General features: G+C 46.6%; 1 protein-coding gene across 7 annotated transcripts in view; it reads right to left on the reverse strand.

Annotated features, from left to right (window-relative positions):
- The window catches only part of arid1b (AT-rich interactive domain 1B), a 111,794-nt gene that overhangs the window by 9,488 nt on the left and 78,258 nt on the right, over nucleotides 1-24,048 (reverse strand). For 6 of the 7 annotated variants that reach the window (XM_045720741.1, XM_045720745.1, XM_045720744.1 and 3 more), the window contains 12 exons: nucleotides 20,256-20,447; nucleotides 15,746-16,115; nucleotides 10,416-10,624; nucleotides 10,040-10,161; nucleotides 8,442-8,606; nucleotides 7,632-7,841; nucleotides 7,108-7,321; nucleotides 1,779-1,917; nucleotides 1,394-1,569; nucleotides 752-908; nucleotides 371-487; nucleotides 167-260 (listed from right to left, as the gene is read on the reverse strand). In XM_045720741.1, the coding sequence (XP_045576697.1) occupies nucleotides 167-260; nucleotides 371-487; nucleotides 752-908; nucleotides 1,394-1,569; nucleotides 1,779-1,917; nucleotides 7,108-7,321; nucleotides 7,632-7,841; nucleotides 8,442-8,606; nucleotides 10,040-10,161; nucleotides 10,416-10,624; nucleotides 15,746-16,115; nucleotides 20,256-20,447 (2,165 nt within the window). The remainder of the gene's footprint in view (nucleotides 1-166; nucleotides 261-370; nucleotides 488-751; nucleotides 909-1,393; nucleotides 1,570-1,778; nucleotides 1,918-7,107; nucleotides 7,322-7,631; nucleotides 7,842-8,441; nucleotides 8,607-10,039; nucleotides 10,162-10,415; nucleotides 10,625-15,745; nucleotides 16,116-20,255; nucleotides 20,448-24,048) is intronic. The other variant, XM_014204857.2, reaches the window with a different exon arrangement.

A 24,048-nucleotide genomic window follows, 5' to 3' on the forward strand; every position in this document is an offset into this window, starting at 1 on the left:
ACCCCTGCGTGATGTGCTGACCATTTCTTAGTAGACCGCTAATCGACTTGAGTTTAAACTTCACTTTGCATTGAAATGCCTAAGTTAGCTTATTTTCCCAGGTCACTTCCCATAGATTCAGTAGCTTTAGCACAATGCCCTCTAGGAACGGGAGGCTGGGACTGACCTGTTGCTGTGGATACATTCCAGGCTGGTGAGAGCCGTAGGGCATGGGGCCGTGAGGGTATTGCTGCTGCCCGTAACTCTCATGTCCATGTGGCCTGTGGTGGACGAGGATGACACCAGTTAGAACACAGATAGATGGGGACAAGGGCGTGTTTCTGCGCAATGCTAAACTGATGATCACCATTAGCCTAGACGGACGTCTTACCTCTGCTGAGGGTATCTGTTGGCAGAGTACATGCTGGGGTCACCGCTGGAAGGTCCCATATTGTTCTGACCCCCAGGGGGAGCCATACCCCCCTCTGGACCCATCACATGGTCTGGTCTGGAAGGTAGGAGGAAACAATTATTTTTGGCATTTATATAACTGTCTGATCAATGTCTCTGACTGAAACGTCGTGCAATGTTTATGACTCGGGATTTACAAAGAATAATATATTTTTATAATAGAGTGCCGCGCCTCAACTTTTGATCCAGCATTCGATTTGAAGGTAGCACCTCTACTCCAGTTGTTTGAGCACGAAACAGCCCTTTTCCTACAGGTATAAACACCCAGCGATGCATCTACGATGGTTAGTAGAATACCCACCTTCTGTCGTAGCCAGGCCCGTAGGGGTACTGTGGCCGCGGGCCGGGGCCCATGCCCATCCCTGGCATGGCTCCTGAGGGAGGACCACAGGGGTACATGTCCTGTACGGCACCGCTGGGCATCTGACCTGGTCCATAGGACTCACTGCCCCCTGGCCCTGTGGAGGGAGAATAGACATGGTATTGTACATACTGTATGTAGAGTATGTGTCAACAGTAAGTCAGCACCCTTCCACCAGGTCAAATTCCTTGGTACGTGTAAACGCTCTTGGCAAATACAGGCGATTCAGATGTCATCAGCGTTCATGTCAGGCGTTATCCAAGGCAAGGGTGTGTAGTACATGATTTGGCCACAGGGTGGCAACATAGTCTAAGGGAACAATCATCCATACAGAGTGTTTTTTTTTTTACATCGGATGTGATGGCCTAACCAAAAACAAGGACGAGAAAGACATTTCAACCTACATGGAGAATTTAAAAAGTACCAGACCATATCCTATTCAGACAATAGGTGTATTACGTGAATTTTAACTAAGATGTAGATTTTCATCTAATACGCAGTGCACACAAGCAATGGGGATAACACCAGTGTATGAGTGCACTGTGTTATGCTACGCGTTTTAAGATCGCCTGGTCCACTCACCTTTCTGGGGCCCTCCATAAAGGTCCTTGTTGGCGTCGTACTGCATCCTCATGGAGGGGTCTGAACTACCGCCACTCTGCTGGTAGGGGGCGCCAGAGGGCATGGGCCCTCGCTTGTGGAAGGCAGGGTCACTGATCTCTGAGAAGGGATCCTGGACACGGATACCACCACTGTTCCTGAGGCAGACACATACAGGAGGGGTGAGGAGGACAACAAAGGATGATACAAAGGGTATCCATGTGTGTATAGAGTAAGACTAAGTCACACACACACACACACACACACACACACACACACACACACACACACACACACACACACACACACACACACACACACACACACACACACACACTATGAGTGGCCCCAGGCCACTGGCCTCTACCTGTTGCCTGGCTGTGGGGTCATGTGTCCGTGGGGTGTGGTGGCTGGGGTGGGGCGCTTCAAACCCTCTGGCATCTCACTCATGGAGCTGCTGCCTGTAGACTGAGGGGTATGGGGGCCCTGCAGGGAGCCGGAGTTGGCTGGGGAGAAAATTAGTAACAGCAGTCAAAATTGTTAAAAAGGTAAAAAAAAATACAGTTGTGGTAAATGTAACAGCCGGCTAATGGAGTAAGATACTGCACACTTTTTGTATTTAAGAAATATTGACTGAATTATACAACAAACACAGGGGCCCTACAGTGAGCCTGAGTTATTAGCTCAAGATACAGAGGCAAAAGACACAGCCATACAGAATATTTTCTTCCATTTTATTTTTTATTTAACCAGGCAAGTCAGTTAAGAACAAATCCTTATTTACAATGACAGCCTAGGAACAGTGGGTTAACCGCCTTGTTCAGGGGCAGAAGGACAGATTTTTTACCTTGTCAGCTCGGGGGATTCGATCTAGCAACCTTTCGGTTACTGGCCCAACACTATAACCACTAGGCTACCTGCCACCCCATATAGAGATATGTACAGTGGGTATAGAAAGTCAACACCCCCTTTCAAAATGTTCACCTTTTGTTGCCTTACAGCCTGAAATGAAAACACATGAAATCTGACTTTTCCCCCTTTATTTACACACACAGTAACCCACAATATATCCAAGTGGAAAAATATATATATAAAATCTCTGAAAATGTATTTGAAAGTAAAACCGTAAAATACCCTATTAGGATAAGTGACCCCCCCCCCTTAGAATTGCAATTGCAAATTTGCTGAGGTATAACCAACCACCTTCCAGACCACAAATCAAGCTAATTGGCTTCTATCTGTGATCAATTGTAGTGACTGATTAGTTCAGAATAAAAGCAGTAGTTCATAGAGGACTCCACTGCTCAGTAGTGCAATTCAAAGCAAAGAATCCACTATGGGCGGAAAGGTACTTTCAAATGATCTATGAGATAAAGTTGCGGAAAGGCACAAGTCAGGGGATGGATATAAAAAGATTTCAAAGGCTTCGTCTATTCCTCGGAGCATGAGTAAGACCATTATTAAGAAGCGGAAGGCGTATGGCACCACCCAGAACCTGCATAGATCAGGCCGTCCCTCCAAACTGGATGACCGGGCAAGGAGGAGACTGATCAGAGAGGCTAAGAAACCAATGGTGACTTTGAAGGAGCTTCAGGCCTTTATGGCAAAGACTGGTCAATGTGTGCATGTGACCACGGTATCACAAGCGCTCCACAAATCTGGCCTCTTGGAGGATGGCAAGACAAAGAAGAAAAAAAAACACTCCTCAAAAAAAGCCACATCAAGTCTCCGTGGCCAAGATTCTGAGGCCAAAAGGTTCTGTGGCCAGATGAGACCAAAATGGAACTTTTTGGCCTGAACACAAAATGATATGTCTGGCGAAAACCCAATAAGTCTTTCCACCCAAAGAACACCACGCCTACAGTAAATAACACCACGCCTACAGTAAAGAACACCACGCCTACAGTAAAGAACACCACGCCTACAGTAAATAACACCACGCCTACAGTAAATAACACCACGCCTACAGTAAATAACACCACGCCTACAGTAAATAACACCACGCCTACAGTAAATAACACCACGTCTACAGTAAATAACCCCACGCCTACAGTAAATAACACCACGCCTACAGTAAATAACCCCACGCCTACAGTAAATAACACCACGCCTACAGTAAATAACGCCACGCCTACAGTAAATAACACCACGCCTACAGTAAATAACACCACGCCTACAGTAAATAACGCCACGCCTACAGTAAATAACACCACGCCTACAGTAAATAACCCCACGCCTACAGTAAATAACACCACGCCTACAGTAAATAACCCCACGCCTACAGTAAATAACACCACGCCTACAGTAAATAACGCCACGCCTACAGTAAATAACACCACGCCTACAGTAAAGAACACCACGTCTACAGTAAATAACACCACGCCTACAGTAAATAACACCACGCCTACAGTAAATAACACCACGTCTACAGTAAAGAACACCACGCCTACAGTAAATAACACCACGCCTACAGTAAATAACACCACGCCTACAGTAAATAACCCCACGCCTACAGTAAATAACACCACGCCTACAGTAAATAACACCACGCCTACAGTAAATAACACCACGCCTACAGTAAATAACACCACGTCTACAGTAAATAACACCACGCCTACAGTAAATAACACCACGCCTACAGTAAATAACACCACGCCTACAGTAAATAACACCACGTCTACAGTAAAGAACACCACGTCTACAGTAAATAACGCCACGCCTACAGTAAATAACACCACGCCTACAGTAAATAACGCCACGCCTACAGTAAATAACACCACGCCTACAGTAAATAACGCCACGCCTACAGTAAATAACACCACGTCTACAGTAAATAACGCCACGCCTACAGTAAATAACGCCACGCCTACAGTAAATAACACCACGTCTACAGTAAATAACACCACGCCTACAGTAAATAACACCATGTCTACAGTAAAGCACGGCGGTGGCAGCATCCTGTTGTGGGGGTGTTTCTCTTCAGCAGGGACAGGTGAGCTTGTCACGATAGAAGGGAAAATGGACAGTGCAAAATACCGACAGATTCTTGAGGAGAACCTGCAGCCCTCTGCCAGGAAGTTGAAAATAGGAAGATGGTTCACGTTTCCACATGACAATGACCCAAAGTTCACCGCCCAAGCAACCGTACGGTGGCTGAAGGACAAGAAGGTGAATGTCCTTGAGTGGCGTAGTCAGAGCCCTGACCTAAATCCCATCGAGAGTCTGTGGAATGACTTGAAGAGTGCAGTCCATGAGAGGTCAACATGCAATTTGACTGAGCTTCAACAATTCTGCAAGGAAGAATGGGCAAATAAAGGACAGTCTAGGTGTGCAAAGTTAGTAGAGACGTATTCAAAGAGACTCACGGATGTAATTGAAGCAAAAGGTGGTTCCACCAAGTATTAACTCGGTGTTCACTTATCCAAATAGGGTATTTTACGGTTTTACTTTTTAATACATTTTCAGAGTAAGAAAATGAATTAAAAAAGGTATCTTGAATATTGTGGGTTACTGTGTGTAAATAAAATTTTAAAAAGTCTGATTTTATTTTTATTTTTTGTTTTTTTTTGTTTTTTTTGTTTTCAACAAAAGGTGAACATTTTGAAAGTGGGTGGTGACTTTCTATACCCCCTGTATGTACAGTATAAGTAAGCCTCGTCAGAACCAGAACGATCCAGAGGGAAGGAGCCCATCTCCTGTTTCTGTAGCATGAGGCAGCTTGTTGAACAAAGACACCCCCTGGGAAAAACGCAAGTCTAAGAGGTAGAGATATGCATCTAAATCTGTGTGTATATATGGCAGTTGGGAAAGAAAGATGCTTCGAACTCAATGTCAGAGAAGAACAACATTCTACGAGATAATTATGAGTACTTAAATAAAAAAAAGATATGATACATGTACAATGCTCTCTGATTCAGGCTGGATGGCTCCTCAAGCCGGCTCTGCTAGGTATGACGACTGCTTAGTCTAGCAATAACGTCGGCTTCCCAAAAAGTAGTGCACCATATAGGGAATAGGGTGCCATTTGGGATGCATGCAATTAATTCTGAATTTTACATTCTGGCATCTCCTTATATCAAAATGACTGTTCTTCTCATTAACGATACAAGACCAGAATAAAATAAACCTCACATTTTTTTTTTTTTTTTTTTACAATTCAAGAAATGATTAAAAACCCTGTCTGTAATAATATGATAGAGAGAAAGAGGCAGAGAGAGCGAGAGAGAAAGAGAGAGCGAGGCAGAGAGAGAGAGAGGCAGAGAGAATTGGCTGGCCAGGCCTCAAATGTGTTTGTAAATGAGAGGTGTTTCAAAAGTAAACAATGAAGTGGTTCAGCCACACGCCATCGCTCTCCCTCTCCCTCTCTCTCTGAGCGTGTGAACCCACATGACCCCACCATAATCACCCGGGGAGAGAGCGAGAACAAGGGAGAGAGAGACAAAGAGGGGGAAAAAAATGCTGCCTCACTGGTCCATCTGTCTGTGGGAAACTAGGTCAGACGGAGGTCACTGTTTATATCCCAGACAGCCACACCACACTCCTCCCTCCCCTATTCATCTTCTCTAGGGGGAAGGGATATTCCCCTGCTGCTTGACAGCTCTACCCCCCCCCCCCCACTTCCTCACACGGTCTTAGCTGTGTTCCCTCTCTCTCCCCCTCTTTCACTCTCCCTCTGACATCAACCATCTCGCCTGAGGGGGTGGGGGGAATCCTACAGCTGGCTGTCTGACAGCTCCCCCCCCCTCTCTCTTGCAGTTTGACACAATCACCTGTCAGACAGAAATAGACCCACGTGCTGGGAGGGTGCAGGGAGGGAGTAGCCAGCCCAGGGAGAATGGAGATGGATTAAATGGAGGGCTGGATGACTGAGCAGAGGATGTGCTTAGTTTAGACACACCGTATGGGGCTGCCTGTGTATGTATGGATATTCTCCTGTTCATGCCTGTGTATGATGACTATGGACGGGTGGACATATTTGTCAACCACAGCAGCAGGTAGCCTATCCCTCTCGTCTATACACACAGCATTCACAGGTTGGACGTACAACAGGTGTTACACTCAAGGACTTGTTGTAATGTTCCTAGATCTACAGAGGAATGAGTGAAGGGACATAGCATAGCAGGTGAATGCGTTATTACAGGTCTGTATTGTACTGCATGGACGGGTTGGTTGTTTAGCAACAAAAAACGGACACGTGCGCCATTATGGGGCAAAACAGATGGGGTTGGCTGCTGTAAACTATATTTGGTCTCCAAATGTTAATTGAAAATATAAATACATTTTCACCATGAGCACTTGTTGTCTCTCAAATACGTCGTTACAGCTGTCGGTTAGCTGGCTAAACATTTTAGCCGTATTAGCATTGACATCAGTCAAAACACCTCAAAACAAGACACCTACGATTCCCCACATGGCAGCTTCTTGTCGCCGTTGACAAGAAGCATAACACCAGCACGGCCTTCCGGGCCACATCGATGCGCGCCCATCATTTTCGTGACGTTGTCAGCCAACCCGTCTGTGTCACAAGCAACAGGTCACAGCTCAGCGAGGTGGCTACAGATCCTAGTAAAGTAACCCTTGTCCGAGCCAGCAACCCCCCTTAGGGCATGAGCCTGCCTCCTGGACAACGCCCACTGCTTTACTGAGTTAAACAGAATTACAACACATGATATTCATATCGCCATCGCTCTACTCACCTGGTGAGGGCGGCTGGATCCTAGCCTGGTGAGCCTGGGCCTGTTTCTTGGTTTCTCCCGGTATCTCCAGCGGCGGCTCCTCTCCCCGCTCCACTTTACACTCGAAGGCAAACAGGTAATGGATGTACTGCTTCTTCAGAGAGCTGGCGGAGCTGCTGGACGTGCCCACGTTGAGGTGGGTAGACAGCTCCCTCCACTTCTTGCTCTTGTTCACCTGTAGAGGGAGGGGGGGGGGGGGCATGCCCAACAGGAGACTGAGCAACCAGAGCTGGGTATGAAAGCGTATATGATCTGGTAGCACTAGGATGGATGGGCGACATCGGCCGTAAATAGCGATCGGTGACGTAAGGGGCTGTCTGATGGAAACACGAATTTGAAGACGTGTAGATGCACACCTACTGCTTAAAGTCTCCAGCCTATCGTTCCTTCTGTGATCAACCAGCGCTTTCCCCACCAACGGTTCAGATTGGAGGGAGGGGAAGCTGATCCTAGATCTGTACCTAGGGGAAGCCACTTAGACTCACCATAGCCAGGCCTCCTATCTCTCGGACAGACAGATAGAGGCGGCATAGGTCCAGGGGCTTCTTGCCCACGGCAGGCAGCATGGGTACGGGCGTGCCCCTCTCCTCCATGAAGGCCAGGTAGCGGTCCACCCACATCCTCCTCTCGGGCTCCCCGCCCATCTCATACAGGATGCGGATCTTCTCATTGGTCATGGTGGCCGGGCTGGGCTTCTAAAGGGGTGGGGCATATAGTAGAAGGGGGAGGTCAGTCAGGGCTACCACTGTTGTCATTGGTTATGGACGCTTTCAGACTGATGTGATCGACATCCAGGTTTTACATGATTAGACTTTGTTGTTGCTGTTGTATTTTCCATTCAAACCCAGTTGAATGGCAGCTATACAGCAGCTACACAGCCAGGTAGGTCCCCCGGCTGTCAACAGAAACAGAGCATGTGTCACATCTACCCCATGTGACACAGGTCCACTCACAGGATTGGAGAACTTTCTCATTAACACAATCAATCATCCGAACAATAATACGCAATACAAACTGGAGCGTTTCGTGTGACAAGAGAAGCATTTGAGATATTGTGGGGCAGCAGGACTGCCAGGTAGCCAGCATCGTATGGGAAAGAGACAGGAGGAAAGAGAGCGTTAAAGAAGGGAATCCTTTGTCCAGCTCCAATTGCATGCTTGTCTTAATAAGAAAGTCTCGGTCACAAATAACGACAACACAATCACATTTCAGGCGTCAAAAAACAAAGACACACACAAAAAAAAATAAAAAAAAATGTAAACAACAAGCTGAGTAAAAGTGCTTGAGGCACTTACAGGGCTGGTGGGGGTCTTTGGCCAGGCCCCAGCGACAGCAGGGTGGCTGCTAATGATATCTCTGCTGTCCTGCGCCCCGTGACAAGAGGACAGACTAGCAGGGCTGGGGGACAGGGGACAGGGGGTGGGGGGCTGGGACATACACTGAGAGGAGCTGTAGCGGTCCTGCGACGGGGAATAGATGGGACAAACACACACACACGCCGCACGCACACGTGATGAGAGAGATTTCAGTCTGACTTTCACACACTTTCTCACAAAAACATAGTCAAACAATCATGCAAAACCTTTCCTCAAAGACATCCTGCGAGCAAGCACTCAGCGGTCTGCAGCCAATGCGTACGCGTGTGTAACTACCCCACAGAGAAACCCGAGCCAGTACGCAACCTTTCGCCTGCCTCGCTCTCTCTTTCTCTGCGTCCCCGTCCCCCCCCTTCTCTCCCCGATGGCCCTTCTCTCAGTCACACCTGGAGTCTTTCAGGCAGGTTTGACTGGCTTCAAAATATTTCAACACAATTGGAAAACCACACAGTGGAAACTGCACAGTGAGAGGAGCCACACAGACGGGTTTGAGCAACAGCATTCTAGGGCAGGCAGCCAAACAGGAGCAGGCAAGGAGCTTTAGCACCAAAGGCCACAGCCGTTATTACTAGTACTCTTATGTTCTCACGAGTTGAAACATGAAGCCATGCTAGCTACTGCTGCGGTCTTTGCCCTGACAGCAGAAACGCACAAAGCCAGGCAAATATAGGAGGAGTGATCATTAACTCGACCCGAGACAGAACAGAAACAACAGAAGTTCCTCACAGACGAGTCGGGCTGACAGACATCTTCAGTTGTTTGTGATCAAGAGGCCTTTCTCACCAGCCGGTAATGAGGTGAACAGACTCAAATGAACGCGGGAAGGAGGAAAGTTGTTCGCATTCACACAACTATGTCTGGAACTAAGAGGAGGAGTACAAATACCAAACTAAACCAGCGAGAGGGGGATTTGAAACAAGGGAGGGAGGTGGGGTGAAACGAGAGAGAGTCAAAAAATAAAAACGGAAAACCCCAAAAGAAGCTCTGACAAGAGAAATGGGAGCCCGTAAGAGAGAGAGAGAGCATTGTGAACAGTAACAAGTTCTTTGCAGTTGACTGGAGACAGGTTATTTTGGTATGCCTGTCTGTCATACATCCAAAATCAGTCAAAAAAGACAGACTCACTCATACAGTCATGAGTGGGGTAATAATGATGAACAATATGCTGAAAAGAAAGCATGAAAAGCCTCTTTTAATACAAAATGGCACCGCTATAAAGGAGTATTTATTTTGGAATCCACTGTCCCAGTAGGCACAGAAGAAGACTATGATAGAGAGTGCTTCTTCCTTTAAAAAATCCTCACAACGACTCAAGAATGTTTTTCTCAATTCTCTGTGTTCCTTTTTGTCTGCTGCCTCGTTAAATGCGGTGTTTGCTGCGCTTTGCCACATTCAGGTTCCTCATCCAAACACATGCATTATTAGGACATGCTTTCAGAGGTATTGGCAGGAAATGAGTACGTGTAAAAGGGACGGAGAGGAAAAGCGGCTGCCTCTGTTAGAGCGGTAGCTGGTACCTTGGGTTTAGGTGGTGGTTCGACGGCAGGGGCAGGAGTGTTGCCCTCCCTGTGCTGCTCTGGAGGTCTCCGTTTGGGGTCAGCGGGACCCACCATCCCCTCTCCTCCCATCTGCATGGGCCCTGTGGTGACGGGAAAGGGGGTTAGGCTCTTGTTCACTGTTATACTGGGGCTTGTCTGTCTGGTATACATGTACAGAAACATTGGACATTGGGCTAGTTAGCTAGCTTCGACCCAGATCTGTTTGTTTGTGTTTTACAGCCAACTCCTATGGCCATGAATGATCATATGAGTTGGCTGTACAACACAAACAGATCTGGGAACAGGTTATTAGTTAGCTGCTTTGTCAGAATGCATGTCACAGAGTGTGGCATACCTGAGGGTGGGGGTGCGTTGTAGAGCGGGTGGGGCCCCTGTGGGGTCATCCTTCCAGAGGTGTTAGCCCCTGGCTGCTGGCTGTAGAGGCCTCCAGGGCTGGGGCCCACACCTCCAGGGCTGGGGCCCACACCTCCGGGGCCGGGGCCCACACCTCCGGGGCCCATGGGGTTTATGCCTGGGTGGTGTGGCATGGGGGTCATTCCCTGCCTGAAAACCAGAGCTTGGATTAGTCATTTACCATCACCTTAATTCACAACATCATTACCAAAGGCATTATATTCATACAGTACACTCAACTATCAGTGGAGGCTAGTGAGGGGAGGACAGCTCTCAGTTTTGACTGGAATGGAATGAACGGAACCTTATCAAAACACAGGGAAACCATATTCATTCCTATTCAGCCATTACTATGAGTCGGTCCTCCGGTTTAAAGTGCCACCAGCCTCCTCTGTTATACAGTACATTCAAGTTGAACTGACGGACAGATGGACGTATTGGTAGATTGAGGGATTTTAGTTGTGAGCAAGAGACAATATGAATAATGCATGTCGGTAATGAAAAGCAGTCCAGCAGCAGCTTTTCTCAACGCCACAAAGAAAACGCGCTGTTAAAATAGAAGTAGAGCGAACATTTATAACACTAAATCCTGGGGGGGGGGGGAAATAATATGCACATCAAAAGGCTGGGGAGCAGTGAGAAGAAACTCCCTGTATTTACTGCTCCCACCCACCGTCAGGCTCCCTGTGCACCACACAGAGGGTGCATCCTAATAAGTTCTCCTTCCTCCCAAAGTGTGCACTCGTTCACTTCCCTTCACCGATTCAAAGGGAAATTACCGGCATAAGAAATATAGTGGAAACTCCCTCTAGCTCATGCCTACACAAATCCAATGCTTTCAGATTTGTGGGAAGTAGTGAATGAGTGCACACTTCTGGAGAAAATAAAGATTATTGGGAAGTACTCAAAACACAGCACACGCCTCCCTCTTCATTTCCCTTCGAGGGGAAATTAAACGGGCTATGTCCCCGACCTCTATTGGAGTAACACTTCCATACCCAACCAGTCCCAAATGGCACCATATTCTCTACATGGAGCACTACCTTTGACCAGGGCCCAAAGGGTGTCATTTGGGATACAACCATTGTCTTCTCCCACCCCCGTACCAACATTCATTCCTCCCCCAACCCACTGTTACCCACTGATGCTAATAATGAGACCAGCTACATTACCAATTAAATCAATACTAAACTAATGGAGCTAACAATCCAAGCAACGCTACAGGGGATTGGATTTACCTTCCCTCTCTCGCTCTGTCCCGACAGAAATGTTCCCTCAAATTTTGGGGGGGGGGACTGAGCAAATTTCAGGTCTGTGCCACTTCTATCGCGTGTTTACTGTGAACACTGAGGCTGTACCCGCTTTAAGTTACAGTTTCAGACAGTGGACAAGTAGGCTACTGTGGCTATTTGCTAATAATGTAGGCCTACCAGAGTGGCCTACCATCAAAAACCATGTAGAAAATGCATCCCGTAATATGTTAACATGGAAATAGCTGTTCTATTGTTCAGCCTACAGTACCAGCCAATGTGTGGTGTTCAAAGTAGGCCCACATTCCACGAGACTTTGAGAAAGAAAAAAAACATGCAGGGCATGACATTAACCCGTTTATCCACGTGTCCTTCAGACATGGAGGTGACTGAACATGTTGTTGTGTCGTTTGATGGAAGAAACCACATGACCGTTATTACAGAGAATCAGAAAATGATCCTGCTCTCTGCCTATTGGCTACTTAGCTTATTCAAGTCTGTCTCAAAATACAACACTGCCCCTTAAAGACAAAAAAAGCTCTTTACCTGACTGGCGTTTTGTGTTCTTGTAGAAAGCAATGACTCCCCCATTTCTGACTACAAATGATCTATAACTGGGCTAATAACTCACTAACGAGCAAAGGATATGAACAAATATGTGCACCCGTGGCTACATGCAGCTCTCGCTTTGATCTCAAAACAAGTGCATCTTCTTACGACCGCTCATGCTGTGTAAACAGTCCAGTTCAAAGTGAACGGCACAGATCCATATATAAAAGACTTTGTGGTCATACGCACATCCTTAAAAACATAGGTGCTGGGCTAATAAAGAGTACTAGGATAGAACAAGAAGGCCCTCACACTGTTAAAGCTCCCAATTCACCGCTTTATTGACAACGTTTTGATCCAAAACGGATCTTCGTCAGGTCAAACACACTGAGTGTTCACATCCCAAAATATCCACATTTCACCTCACATGACCATTGCGGACATGACGCTTGGTGGGTGCAAAGAACGCTTGTATATCTCTAATAATTAAATAAGAATGAGGTGGGTACATGTAATGGATCCAGAACATAATATATATTTACAAAATCCAATACAATTCTCTTCTCAATAATAGATTATCAGTAATCTATAATAGATTATCAGTATCCGCCCCCAATAGGAGTCTTAACATGTTCGATGCCAATGTATCTCAAAGAGCTAATGTTGTGACGAACCTCCATGAAATGCTCAGCCACAGGGCGTCTCTGGTCAAGGGTCCTGATATTACTCCTGTGTTCTGCTATCCTTGTTTTTAGAGCTCGTTTCGTTTTTCCTACATAGCATAGACCACAAATACATCTGATCAGGTATATCACTTTTTTTTTGTGGAACATGTAATGACGGGCGGAGATACTGATCATCTATTATTGAGAAGAGAATTGTATTGGATTCACCGTTTGTGTACCATGTCTCCTAGAGGTCTGAACCAAGAGTTTGATATCAGATATTCTTTCATGAATATGTCACTTTGATTTATCTTTCCTTCCAGGTTACCCACTTGGTCATTTTGTAAATATATATTATGTTCTGGAACCATTACATGTACCCACCTCATTGTTATTTAATTAGTAAAGATATACAAAAGTTTTTTGCACCCACCATGCGTCATGTCCGCAATGGTCATGTGAGGTGAAATGTGTATGTTTTGGGATGTGAACACACAGTGTGTTTGACCTGACGAAGATCCGTTTCGGATGGAAACGTTGAATTGGTGAATTGGGAGCTTTAACAGTGTGCGGGCCTTGTTGTTCTATACAGATCCATATATCGCAATGGTCTATTTACATATAGGCCTACCGCAGCTCTGATTGGTTATGCCGCACCGGTTAGTGTGTAGAGTACGGGCTGAGTGGTGCCTGTCAACGCAATAGAATCCTACTCCGATGCGTCCTGCCTACAACAGAATCTCTTGCATAGTTAGTTTTACATGTTAAGTCTTGCATAGTTCCTTTTGTTTCAGAAGGTTGTATTGAAAGTGGCTAATATTGCGTCGATTCTATCACAATTCCCACAGTGAAGGGAAACGCTGATACTTAACTAAGGGGGAAAAGTTCAATCTCATGCTTCTCTGCATGGGCTGATATTTATTCTGTGCGGCAGTCCCGGGGCAGGCAGTCCCGGGGCAGGCAGTCCCGGGGCAGGCAGTCCCGGGGCAGCTTAGAGGGAGCACTGACAGTCTCGCTAGTAGTATATCCAATCCTTTTGCGTTGCCCATGTTTTTATTTCAATCAAGTTCAGAATTTCTAAATCAGCATTGTTCATTTTTGACTTTGCAGGGTCATAATATTGCTTGGCCTTTTTCTCTGATTTGTCAAGGGATTTCTTCGAAGGTGCAAGACAAACAAATAAAGTACTGTACACATCCGCTGGTCTCTGACGAAGCCATGCAGTAGCAGGAGAGAAAACATGGCCGTGTTTACTGGCCACAGTGGCCAGGTTAGTCTGTCTGAGTGAGCAGGGGGAAGTGTCTCCAGTGCAGCCCAGGGTTAGTCTGTCTGAGTGAGCAGGGGGAAGTGTCTCCAGTGGAGCCCAGGGTTAGTCTGTCTGAGTGAGCAGGGGGAAGTGTCTCCAGTGCAGCCCAGGCTTAGTCTGTCTGAGTGAGCAGGGGGAAGTGTCTCCAGTGGAGCCCAGGGTTAGTCTGTCTGAGTGAGCAGGGGGAAGTGTCTCCAGTGGAGCCCAGGGTTAGTCTGTCTGAGTGAGCAGGGGGAAGTGTCTCCAGTGCAGCCCAGGGTTAGTCTGTCTGAGTGAGCAGGGGGAAGTGTCTCCAGTGGAGCCCAGGGTTAGTCTGTCTGAGTGAGCAGGGGGAAGTGTCTCCAGTGGAGCCCAGGGTTAGTCTGTCTGAGTGAGCAGGGGGAAGTGTCTCCAGTGCAGCCCAGGGTTAGTCTGTCTGAGTGAGCAGGGGGAAGTGTCTCCAGTGCAGCCCAGGGTTAGTCTGTCTGAGTGAGCAGGGGGAAGTGTCTCCAGTGGAGCCCAGGGTTAGTCTGTCTGAGTGAGCAGGGGGAAGTGTCTCCAGTGCAGCCCAGGGTTAGGTTAGTGATGTGACCAGTGGACAGCAGCATGCAGAGTCTGTATTACAGACTGCAGCCGTGACACTGACACCTACCCGTACTGCTCAGCCTGCTGCATCATGGGATGGATATGGCTCTTTGCACTGCTGACCTGGGGGTGGTAGGAAGGAGAGTGGGGAAGGTGATGGGGTCGGGGATGGGGGTGTGGGGAGGTTTGGGGGTGAGGGTGGGGCTGATGATGGGTGGAGGGAGTGGAGGGAAGGTGATGGGGTTGAGGGTGAGGTCGAGGATGTGGGTGGGGTCGAGGATGAGGGCTGTGTTCGGGATGGGGGCTGTGTTGGGGGTGAGGATGGGGGTGTGGGGAGGTTTGGGGGTGATAATGGGGATGGGGTTGAGGGTGAGGATGGGGGCTGTGTTGGGGATGAGGTTGGGGGCTGTGTTGGGGATGAGGATGGGGGTGTGGGGAGGTTTGGGGGTGATAATGGGGATGGGGTTGAGGGTGTGGGGAGGTTTGTGGGTGGGGATGGGGGGAGGGAGAGAGGGGAGGACGGACCCCAGGCCAAGACTGGCTGGGGTAGGCAGGGGAGCGCGCGTAGGGAGGCCTGGAGTGAGGGACGGAAGGAGAAGAAGCCTCTTTGGTTTCCAAACTCACACAGAGACATGAGGAAAAAGTCTGTAGCGTTCTTTAGTACACACCTCAAAACCTTAGTGTGTGAAAGATGGGTGGATGCGGGGTGTGGAGGAGTGAATGTGAACATGAGGAACTTAAGTGTAAGTAAAGCCCTTGGTTGCATCCCAAATGGCACAATATCCCCTACGTAGTGCACTACATTTTACCAGAACCATATGGGCCCTGGTAAAAAAAAAATTTGTGCACTATATAGGGGGTAGTATGTAATTTGGGACGCACCCCATTAGCATGTATAACCCTTCTGTGGCCCTGCCTGGCCCCTGTCCTGACTCACCGGCCCTGGGCAGAGGGGTTGGGACCAGCGTTTGGACCCTGCATGGCGTTGGGGCCGGGGCCTGCCTCGTGGCCCGGCTTGCGATTAACATTGGGCAGGGGCGGTCTCATGCCCTGACCCTGTCCGGCAGGCTGCGGCATGCTGGGAGAGGTGGGGGCCATGGTGTTGGTGGGGGCACAGGGGTAGGGGCGCCCGCTGGCCCCCGGACCCAAGCCTCGCCCGGCGGGCATGGAGCCACAGGGCTGTCCGGGGCCCTGGCCATGCATGGGGCTGCTGGCGTTCATGCCCAAACTGTTGCTCATGCCAGGGCCGGGGCCACTGTAGTTGGCACTGGGAGCCCCGCCGTAGTTCGAGGGCCTGGGGTAGTTACCTAGAGACAGATAAATACAGTAACTCATCAGGACAGAGAATCGTCATCTTGATTAACAGACAATTCATTCTTCTATCTATGTTAAGACTTTCAAAAGCAGGGGCCCTGGTCAAAAGTAGTGCACTACATAGGGAATAGGATGCTATTTGGGATGCAAGCAATGTGATGTGAACAGAGCATTGCCTCGTGTTCCTCTGTTCCACTGGACGTTCTCCACTCCAGCCAGACTGGTTACTTTCACAATCTGTTATAGTGTATTTCACAAGAGTGGACACACACACACACACACACACACACACACACACACACACACACACACACACACAGATGCTTTTGTCATGTGAGACTTCCAAAAAGACTAATCTCAGCCGTGGCATTGGAGGGAGAGCTGCCATTTTGGCTCTTCCTGGAGTTATTCTGGGTCTGCCCCTATATCAAGCTCTGTTCATAGGCAGAGAAGAGGAGGATGAGAGAAAGAGATGTAGAGAGGGAGGGGAGGTGAGGAAAGAGGGATAGAAGAGAGAAGATCAGAAGAGGGGGATGAGAGGATAGGAGAGGGGAAGTGTAGGCCTAAGTCCTGGCTGCCAGACAAACTGTTGAGCATGAAAAAGCCAGCAGTGTTGCAGTTCATGACACACTCAAACCGATACGCCCGGTACCTAAATCTTTGTCTTGCCCATTCACCCTCTGAATGGCACACGTACACAATCCATGTCTCAATTGTCTCAAGGCTTACAAATCCTTCTTTAACCTGTCTCCTGCCCTTCATCTACACTGATTGAAGTGGATTTAAAATGTGACATCAATAAGGGATCATAGCTTTCACCTGGATAGTCTATGATTTGTACACTCAGTGTATATGGAAATGATCTGGCAGCGACAGCTCCTCTGTAGAGTTAAACCCAGAATCCCCTGGGGAACAGAGGGTGTGACCAGTGATGTTTATAAACCCTGGATTGCTGATGCTATGTATTGGTCAATGAGAGGCTTTGAAACCACTGGTCGGCCATATTGGCACTCCCCAGAAGGCGCAGTCCGCCATAGGAATTCATGGAATTCTACAGTATTTGAAGGACAAAATGACATGTATTTAAGTCGTTTTTGTTGTAGTGGGGAAAGTAACATAACTTTTAAAAAAAATGTATAGCTCAGACATAATTTAGAAGTATGTATTAAGGTGTCTGTGGTAAAAACTAAATGTAGACATTAATAAATCCATTTCTATATCTTCCTAAATCTTTTTTTTACAATGGTGGGGGAATGCCAAGATGGAGGCACAATGGCTTCAAAACAGCACCCCGTCAGTCATCTATTCTAGTCATCTATTCTAGTATATATTATATTCGACAATACTATATTAGATACTACTGCACTGTTGGATCTAGGAACACAAGCATTTCGCTACACCAGCGATAACGTCTGCTAAATATGTGTATGTGACCAATAAATTGATTGATTTAATTTGATTTAGACACTGAACAAAAACGTAAATGCAACATTCAACAATTTTTAAGATTTTACTGAGTTACAGTTTTTTAAAGTAGGGGCGTGGATCAGAAAACCAGTCAGCATCTGGCATGACCACCATTTGATTTATGCAGCGCGACTTCTCCTTTGCATAGAGTTGATCAGGCTGTTGATTGTGGCCTGTGGAATGTTGTCCCACTCCTCTTCATTGGCAGTGCGAAGTTGCTAGCTATTGAAGGAAACTGGAACACACTGTCGTACACGTCGATCCAGAGCATCCCAAACATGTTCAATGGGTGACATGTCTAGTGAGTATGCACGCCATGGAAGAACTGGGACATTTTCAGCTTCCAGGAATTGTGTACATATCCTTGTGATATGGGGCTGTGCATTATCATGCGCAAACATGAGGTGATGGCGGCGGATGAATGGCACCACAATGAGCCTCAGGATCTTGTCAAGGTGTCTCTGTGCATTCAAATCGCCATCGATAAAATGCATGTGTGTTCATTGTCCGTAGCTTATGCCTGCCCATTCCATAACCCCACCGCCACCTTGGAGCACTCTGTTCATAACGATGACGTCAGCAAACCGCCCGCCCATACGACGCCATAGTGGTCTGCGGTTGTGAGGCCGGTTGGACGTACTGACAAATTCTCAAAAACAACATTGGAGGTGGCTTATGGTAGAGAAATTAACATTAAGTTCTCTGGCAACACCTCTGGTGGACATTCCTGCCGTCAGCATGCCAATTGCACGCTCCCTCAAAACTCGAGAAATCTGTGGCATTGCGTTGTGTGACAAAACTGCACATTTTAGAGTGGCCTTTTGTTGTTGAGAGAAATAAGCTTTTTTTTATTTGAGAGAAATAAGCTTTTTTTTATTTGAGAGAAATAAGCTTTTTTTTATTTGAGAGAAATAAGCTTTTTCGTGTGTATTTCAACAGTTGTGGGATCTTTTATTTCAACACTTTACACGTTGCGTTTATATTTTTTGTTCAGTGTATACATTTTTGGGTGTGACACGGATCAGAGACTAGGTAAACCCCCCTCCACCTCACTCAGTGTCCACAGAAACAGTCTATGGAGTCACAAATAGAACCCTATTCGATGCACTACTTTTGACCAGGGCCCATAAGGATCTGTACTGCTCAGGGCTGTTGCATAGATGCTTATAGATAGTTGTGAAGGGGGCCTCTGTTTTAGGCTTTCTTTAGGGGTGAGACGATGGAATTGAGTTATTTGAATTACTGGAGACATGCGGCGCGTCAACAACCCTTTGGTTGACTGGATGAAAGCCTGCTGTGCAGCATTCATCAAGCTACTCTGTTGTTTCAGCTGAGGAAGAAAACCAACCCATGAACCAATGTGTGCGTGTGTGTGTGTGTGTGCGGGGTTGTGTGTACTCATCTGGAGCGGGGGCTCACACACACATTGGGTCATTATGGTAATCCATCTCATGCGTTGTGCCTTTATGATGAATGCGTGGCCGATGTGTGCGTGTTTTCATAGCTCTGGTCCTTGCCCCCACCCGCTCCAGAAGCCTGATTAATAGTCCTTGCTAGTGTGTGTGTGCCACTGCTCTGCTCTGTTGCCCTGCTAGGCCTGGAGTCTGGCTCTGAACACCACACACTAGACCTGGGTTCAAATACTATTTGAAATCTTTCAGATACTTTGAGCATTTGCTTTAGCCCCTCTGGAGTGCAAGGTTGGAGGGGTTTGGACTTTTGGGACTATTCTTTTGGTTCCATTGAGCCAGGCAAGCTCAATCAAGCCCAGCAAAAGTATTTGAAATGATTTGAAATAGTATTTGAACCCAGGTCTGCTGGATAGCACAGCCAGCCACACAGAAAGAGATGGAACAACTCTCCTCCATTACCCCAGCCCTGACACACACACAGAGGGGAGGGAGAGTACAGTATATATAGAGAATGGAAAACTTGGAGGTTGATTGGCGATTTACTTAGCTGTGGAAAAAGCCCAGCTCTCTCCAACCCTGTAGAAACGTGTTGGAGTTGGGCCATAGGATAGTCATAGCACTGGCAACATTCCACTAGGTGGCAGGTAGCCTAGCGGTTAGAGCATTGGGCCAGTTACCGAAAGGTCACTGGTTCAAATCTCCGACCCAACATCAACACGAAAAAAATCTGTCGATGTGCCATTGAGCAAGGCACTTAACCCTAATTGCTTCTGTAAGTCGCTCTGGATAAGAGCTAAATGTAAATGTCAAATATAGCCTTCTACTTCAGGTGCGAGAGTGTGTCCCCAATCCACCCACTAACCCCAGCAGGCTGCTCTTTTCTCATTCTGTATATAACTGTTGGGAATTTGTATTGTGAATTTGTTGTCTACTGTATGCATTGTTCTTGTCCTTTATCTTAAACACCATTTTAAATGTGTACATTACACTGCAACACATTTTTCCCAAGTGGACAATAAAGTGAGTTAAGTAAAGATTGAGTATTTCTATAGGCCAGACTAGGGTGAAGAAACGGGCTGGACTGTCTTACTGGACACCGACATAAGTATTACCTTGTGGGGAAGTGCCCCTAGATGCTGATCTTAGGTCAGTTTTGCATTTCCCCTACTAAATGGTTAAGGTTAGGATTGGGGGTGGGGAAGCTGATCCTAGTTTTGTACCTCGGGGAAACTTTACCCTGGAGCGGAATATTACCTTGGGGGCCGTACTGGCTGGTCTGGGATCCGTACGAGGGGCCAGGGCCCCCCTGCTGCTGCTGATGATAGGAGCCTGGGTGCATGGAGCCCCCCAGGGAAGGGTGAGGGGACACGGGGGGCCCCTGGCCCGACTGCTGGGGGCCAAACTGCTGGGGGCCTGGGGTGTTCCGCTGCATGGCAGGTGGGAACCCTGCAGGGAGGGAGGGAGATAATCTTAAACGCATTCAAATTGAGACCAGAACTAGAATGGGGTTAGAATGGGGGTACTTAAAAAATATATATTTCTAATAATCTCTCAGATTCAACGATATGAGGACCCAACTGTCAATGTTGCAATTCTGTTCAATTTAAGTGAACTCACTTCAATTGAATGGTAACACTTAGCCTTGTCTGTTGAAAAGCACTACTAAATGCTACAGCAAACGACCAAATAAACATTTAAATTGATCTGAACAGGGCGACAAATACCACAAGAGCTAGTACATCTGCCCGGGCCACCGCAGAAAAGGTCTCATCTGTTTGAAATGTTAACTTTTCATCTCGCTTGATCAAAACCACATCTAAGGGCATAGTAGTGAGAAAATAATTTGAATACAGTACCTCACTACCACTTCAAGGGATAGTTTACCCAAATTACACTCTGTTTCCTTACCCTGTATCAGTGTTTCCATTAGCCGGTAATAGCCGGCTTTTCCGTTCAAAAAAAATGAAAAGACGATAAATAAAATTGACGCCGGTCAATTGTCCAGGATCATTTCTTTTGCCCATTGCGAGATAATCAATCAAATTGATTTATAAAGCCCTTCTTACATCAGCTGATGTCACAAAGTGCTGTACAGAAACCCAGCCTAAAACCCCAAACAGCAAGCAATGCCGGTGTAGAAGCACGGTGGCTAGGAAAAACTCCCTAGAAAGGCCAGAACCTAAGAAGAAACCTAGAGAGGAACCAGGCTATGAGGGGTGGCCAAGTCCTCTTCTGGCTGTGCCGGGTGGAGATTATAACAGAACATGGACAACATGTTGAAATGTATTTTAGCCTATTAATTGATTGAAATACTAGTTGATGTAGCACGAGAGAGGCTGCTACAGCTCATCAAACAGCGGTTTGTTGCTGCTGGAGTGAAACGTGCTTTAATAAGCCCAATCATTGTGCAAAAATGCTAAAGGCAATCGCATGTAAAAAAAAAAAACCAAAACAACATTGTCACGATTAAAAAGAGCCTACAATTTGTTTTCTCCTCAACTGGTCAATTGAAGCACGCTTCCCCATTCGCCATTCAAGTGCATTGGAAACTAGGCAGGCTTCAGATTGTCACATTCCAATGAGCTGGAGGCAGTATGCATTTTGAAAACACATACTTAATTGTTTAAAACCTGAACGTTTTACTAACTATTTTGAGGCATGTCTTGCCTTGCTTCAAAGTAGCCTAGCCAAAATCGAACCAAACGTGCAGGCAATTCTTTTAGAAAGACTTCCATACGCCAATGAAACAAGTAGCCTTTTCGCTCATATTATTTTGGTTTCCAAATCAACTTTTTCCCCCCATTGTCCAGTAACCAAAGGCACAATCCTAGTCGTATTAGCGACCCATGCTAGATGTTGCATATTTAGATCTCCTTTCTAAATTTCAACTGATATTTTCATCTCTGTCACATGAAACCCCTCACAAATGGTGTTTTCCCACTAATTGCATTATGGAACGAACATAACGCAATTAGCGTAGCCTACTGCCTTGTGCGCATTGCTGTGCTTATAACGTGAAGAAACAGTTATTATAACATAGGCGGCGCGTGGGTTTTAAGTTTGGGGAAGCTAATTTTCTGCATAAAAAAAGCACCTTTATAAAAAAGCATTCCATGCAACCTCACATTTGTAGACTGATGTAAGATAGTCACAATTTAGGCTAATAATATAACTCAATCAAAAAAAGACTGTTCAATGAAGTACGTAGTGGCGTCCAGTAGGCAGGCTATATCACAGGAAAATGTTGGCCTTTCGTAAACAAACTTCATGCAATTCTACTACATTTTAAGTGACTGGACACATTAGCAGAATGTTTTTTCACACAAATTACAGGGTAGACTACTCTGGGCCTATGAAAAGGGGAGACAAATAAAATCGTCGCCCAAAAACAAACAAAAGTTGCACTGACCCAATGATCAAGACGGTGAATATGTACACAATCATGGGGTACTCTGTTCACAACGTTGACATCAGCAAACCGCTCGCCCACATGACGCCCAATACGTGGTCTACTTTTGTGAGGCCTGTTGGACGTACTGCCAAATTCTCTAAAATGACGTTGGAGGTGGCTTATGGTAAAGAAATTCAATTCCCTTGCAACAGCGCATTTACTGCAATCAGCATGCCAGTTGCACGCTCCCTCAAAACTTGAGACATCTGTGGCATTGTGTTGTGACAAACCTGCACATTTTCAAGTGGCCTTTTATTGTCCCCAGCACAAGGTGCACCTGTGTAACAATCATGCTGTTTAGTCCGCTTCTAGATATGCCACACCTGTCAGGTGGATGGATTAGTTCAGCAAAGGAGAAATGCTCACTAACAGGGATGTAAACAAATTTGTGTATAAAATTTGAGAGAAGTAAGGTTTTTGTGTGTATTTAATATTTCTGGGATCTTTTATTTCAGGTCATGAAACCAACACTTTACATGTTGTTTATATTTTTGTTCAGAATAAATGTGATTCCTGGCATTCAGAGCTCTGTGGGTGGTCACCCTAATCAGCATGCGCAACCAATGCACATGTACCCAGTAAATGTCTTTAATGTTTGTGAATTAAAATGCTCCTGGCCAAATGTCCGGCGCCGAATTTTCCTAACGGAAACCCTGCCCTGTAATCAGTCTATGGACACGGTAAGACAGCAATTAATTTGGGTGAACTATCCCTTTAACAATTTATTCATAGTCACTATGAGGTCAAAATAAAAAAAACATGACTTTCCCCTTCCCTGTGCTTCAACAGCTTGTACAGCACTCACAAAACCTATTTTAATTGACTCCCCTCCCCAGGCTTGGGCCTTGGAGTGAGTGATAATTTGTATTAATGCCACCACTGTTACAATGATCCCCTTCAGACAGTGAGAAAAAGCTTCTGTCTAGCTGGCTGGTGAGGTGTTATTTTGACTACTACACACAAATATGATTTGATTTGGGCCTTAGTGCTGGACAGCCTGATTGACATGGCCTGACGTCACTGACCACCATATTGGCAGCCGCTGCTGAGAGACACAGCCACGGTTCCTCTATGAAGGCGGAGTCTGCGTCTTAAATGGTACACTATTCCCTATTCCCTACATAGTGCATTACTTTTGACCAGAGCCCAAAATCATAGGGAACGGGTGCCATTTGGGACACAGCCAGAGGTCTGGCCCAGTGCTGACAGCAGCCCAGTGGTTTAGAGGCATTGAAGAGAGGCTGATCTATGGCTAATCTGTTGTACTAATGATCCTATGGAAAACACCTGCAACCGAGCGGGGGAAATTGACTCCTAGAGGGACATAGGTTCACTGCTATACATCATTAGGGAGGGACTAAAGCTTGAGGTGCCCACATTCCGTTCAAATATTTCCATCATAGGGTCAAGATTGTGTACAAGAGGGGACCTCGTTTATCAAACCGTCGATGAAATGAAGTGGACGTGCGCAAAAAGCTCACGTATTTGACTTATCCGAGCATATATGAGTTTGTTTCGCCTATTCCGCGGACTTCATCGTTCACACGCATGGTAAATATCCTGGAGAGAGGAGGGTCGTGGTTCCCAAGGTGGTGT

This window comes from Salmo salar, chromosome ssa06, assembly GCF_905237065.1.
Source record: "Salmo salar chromosome ssa06, Ssal_v3.1, whole genome shotgun sequence".
In the NCBI taxonomy this organism is placed as follows: domain Eukaryota; kingdom Metazoa; phylum Chordata; class Actinopteri; order Salmoniformes; family Salmonidae; genus Salmo; species Salmo salar.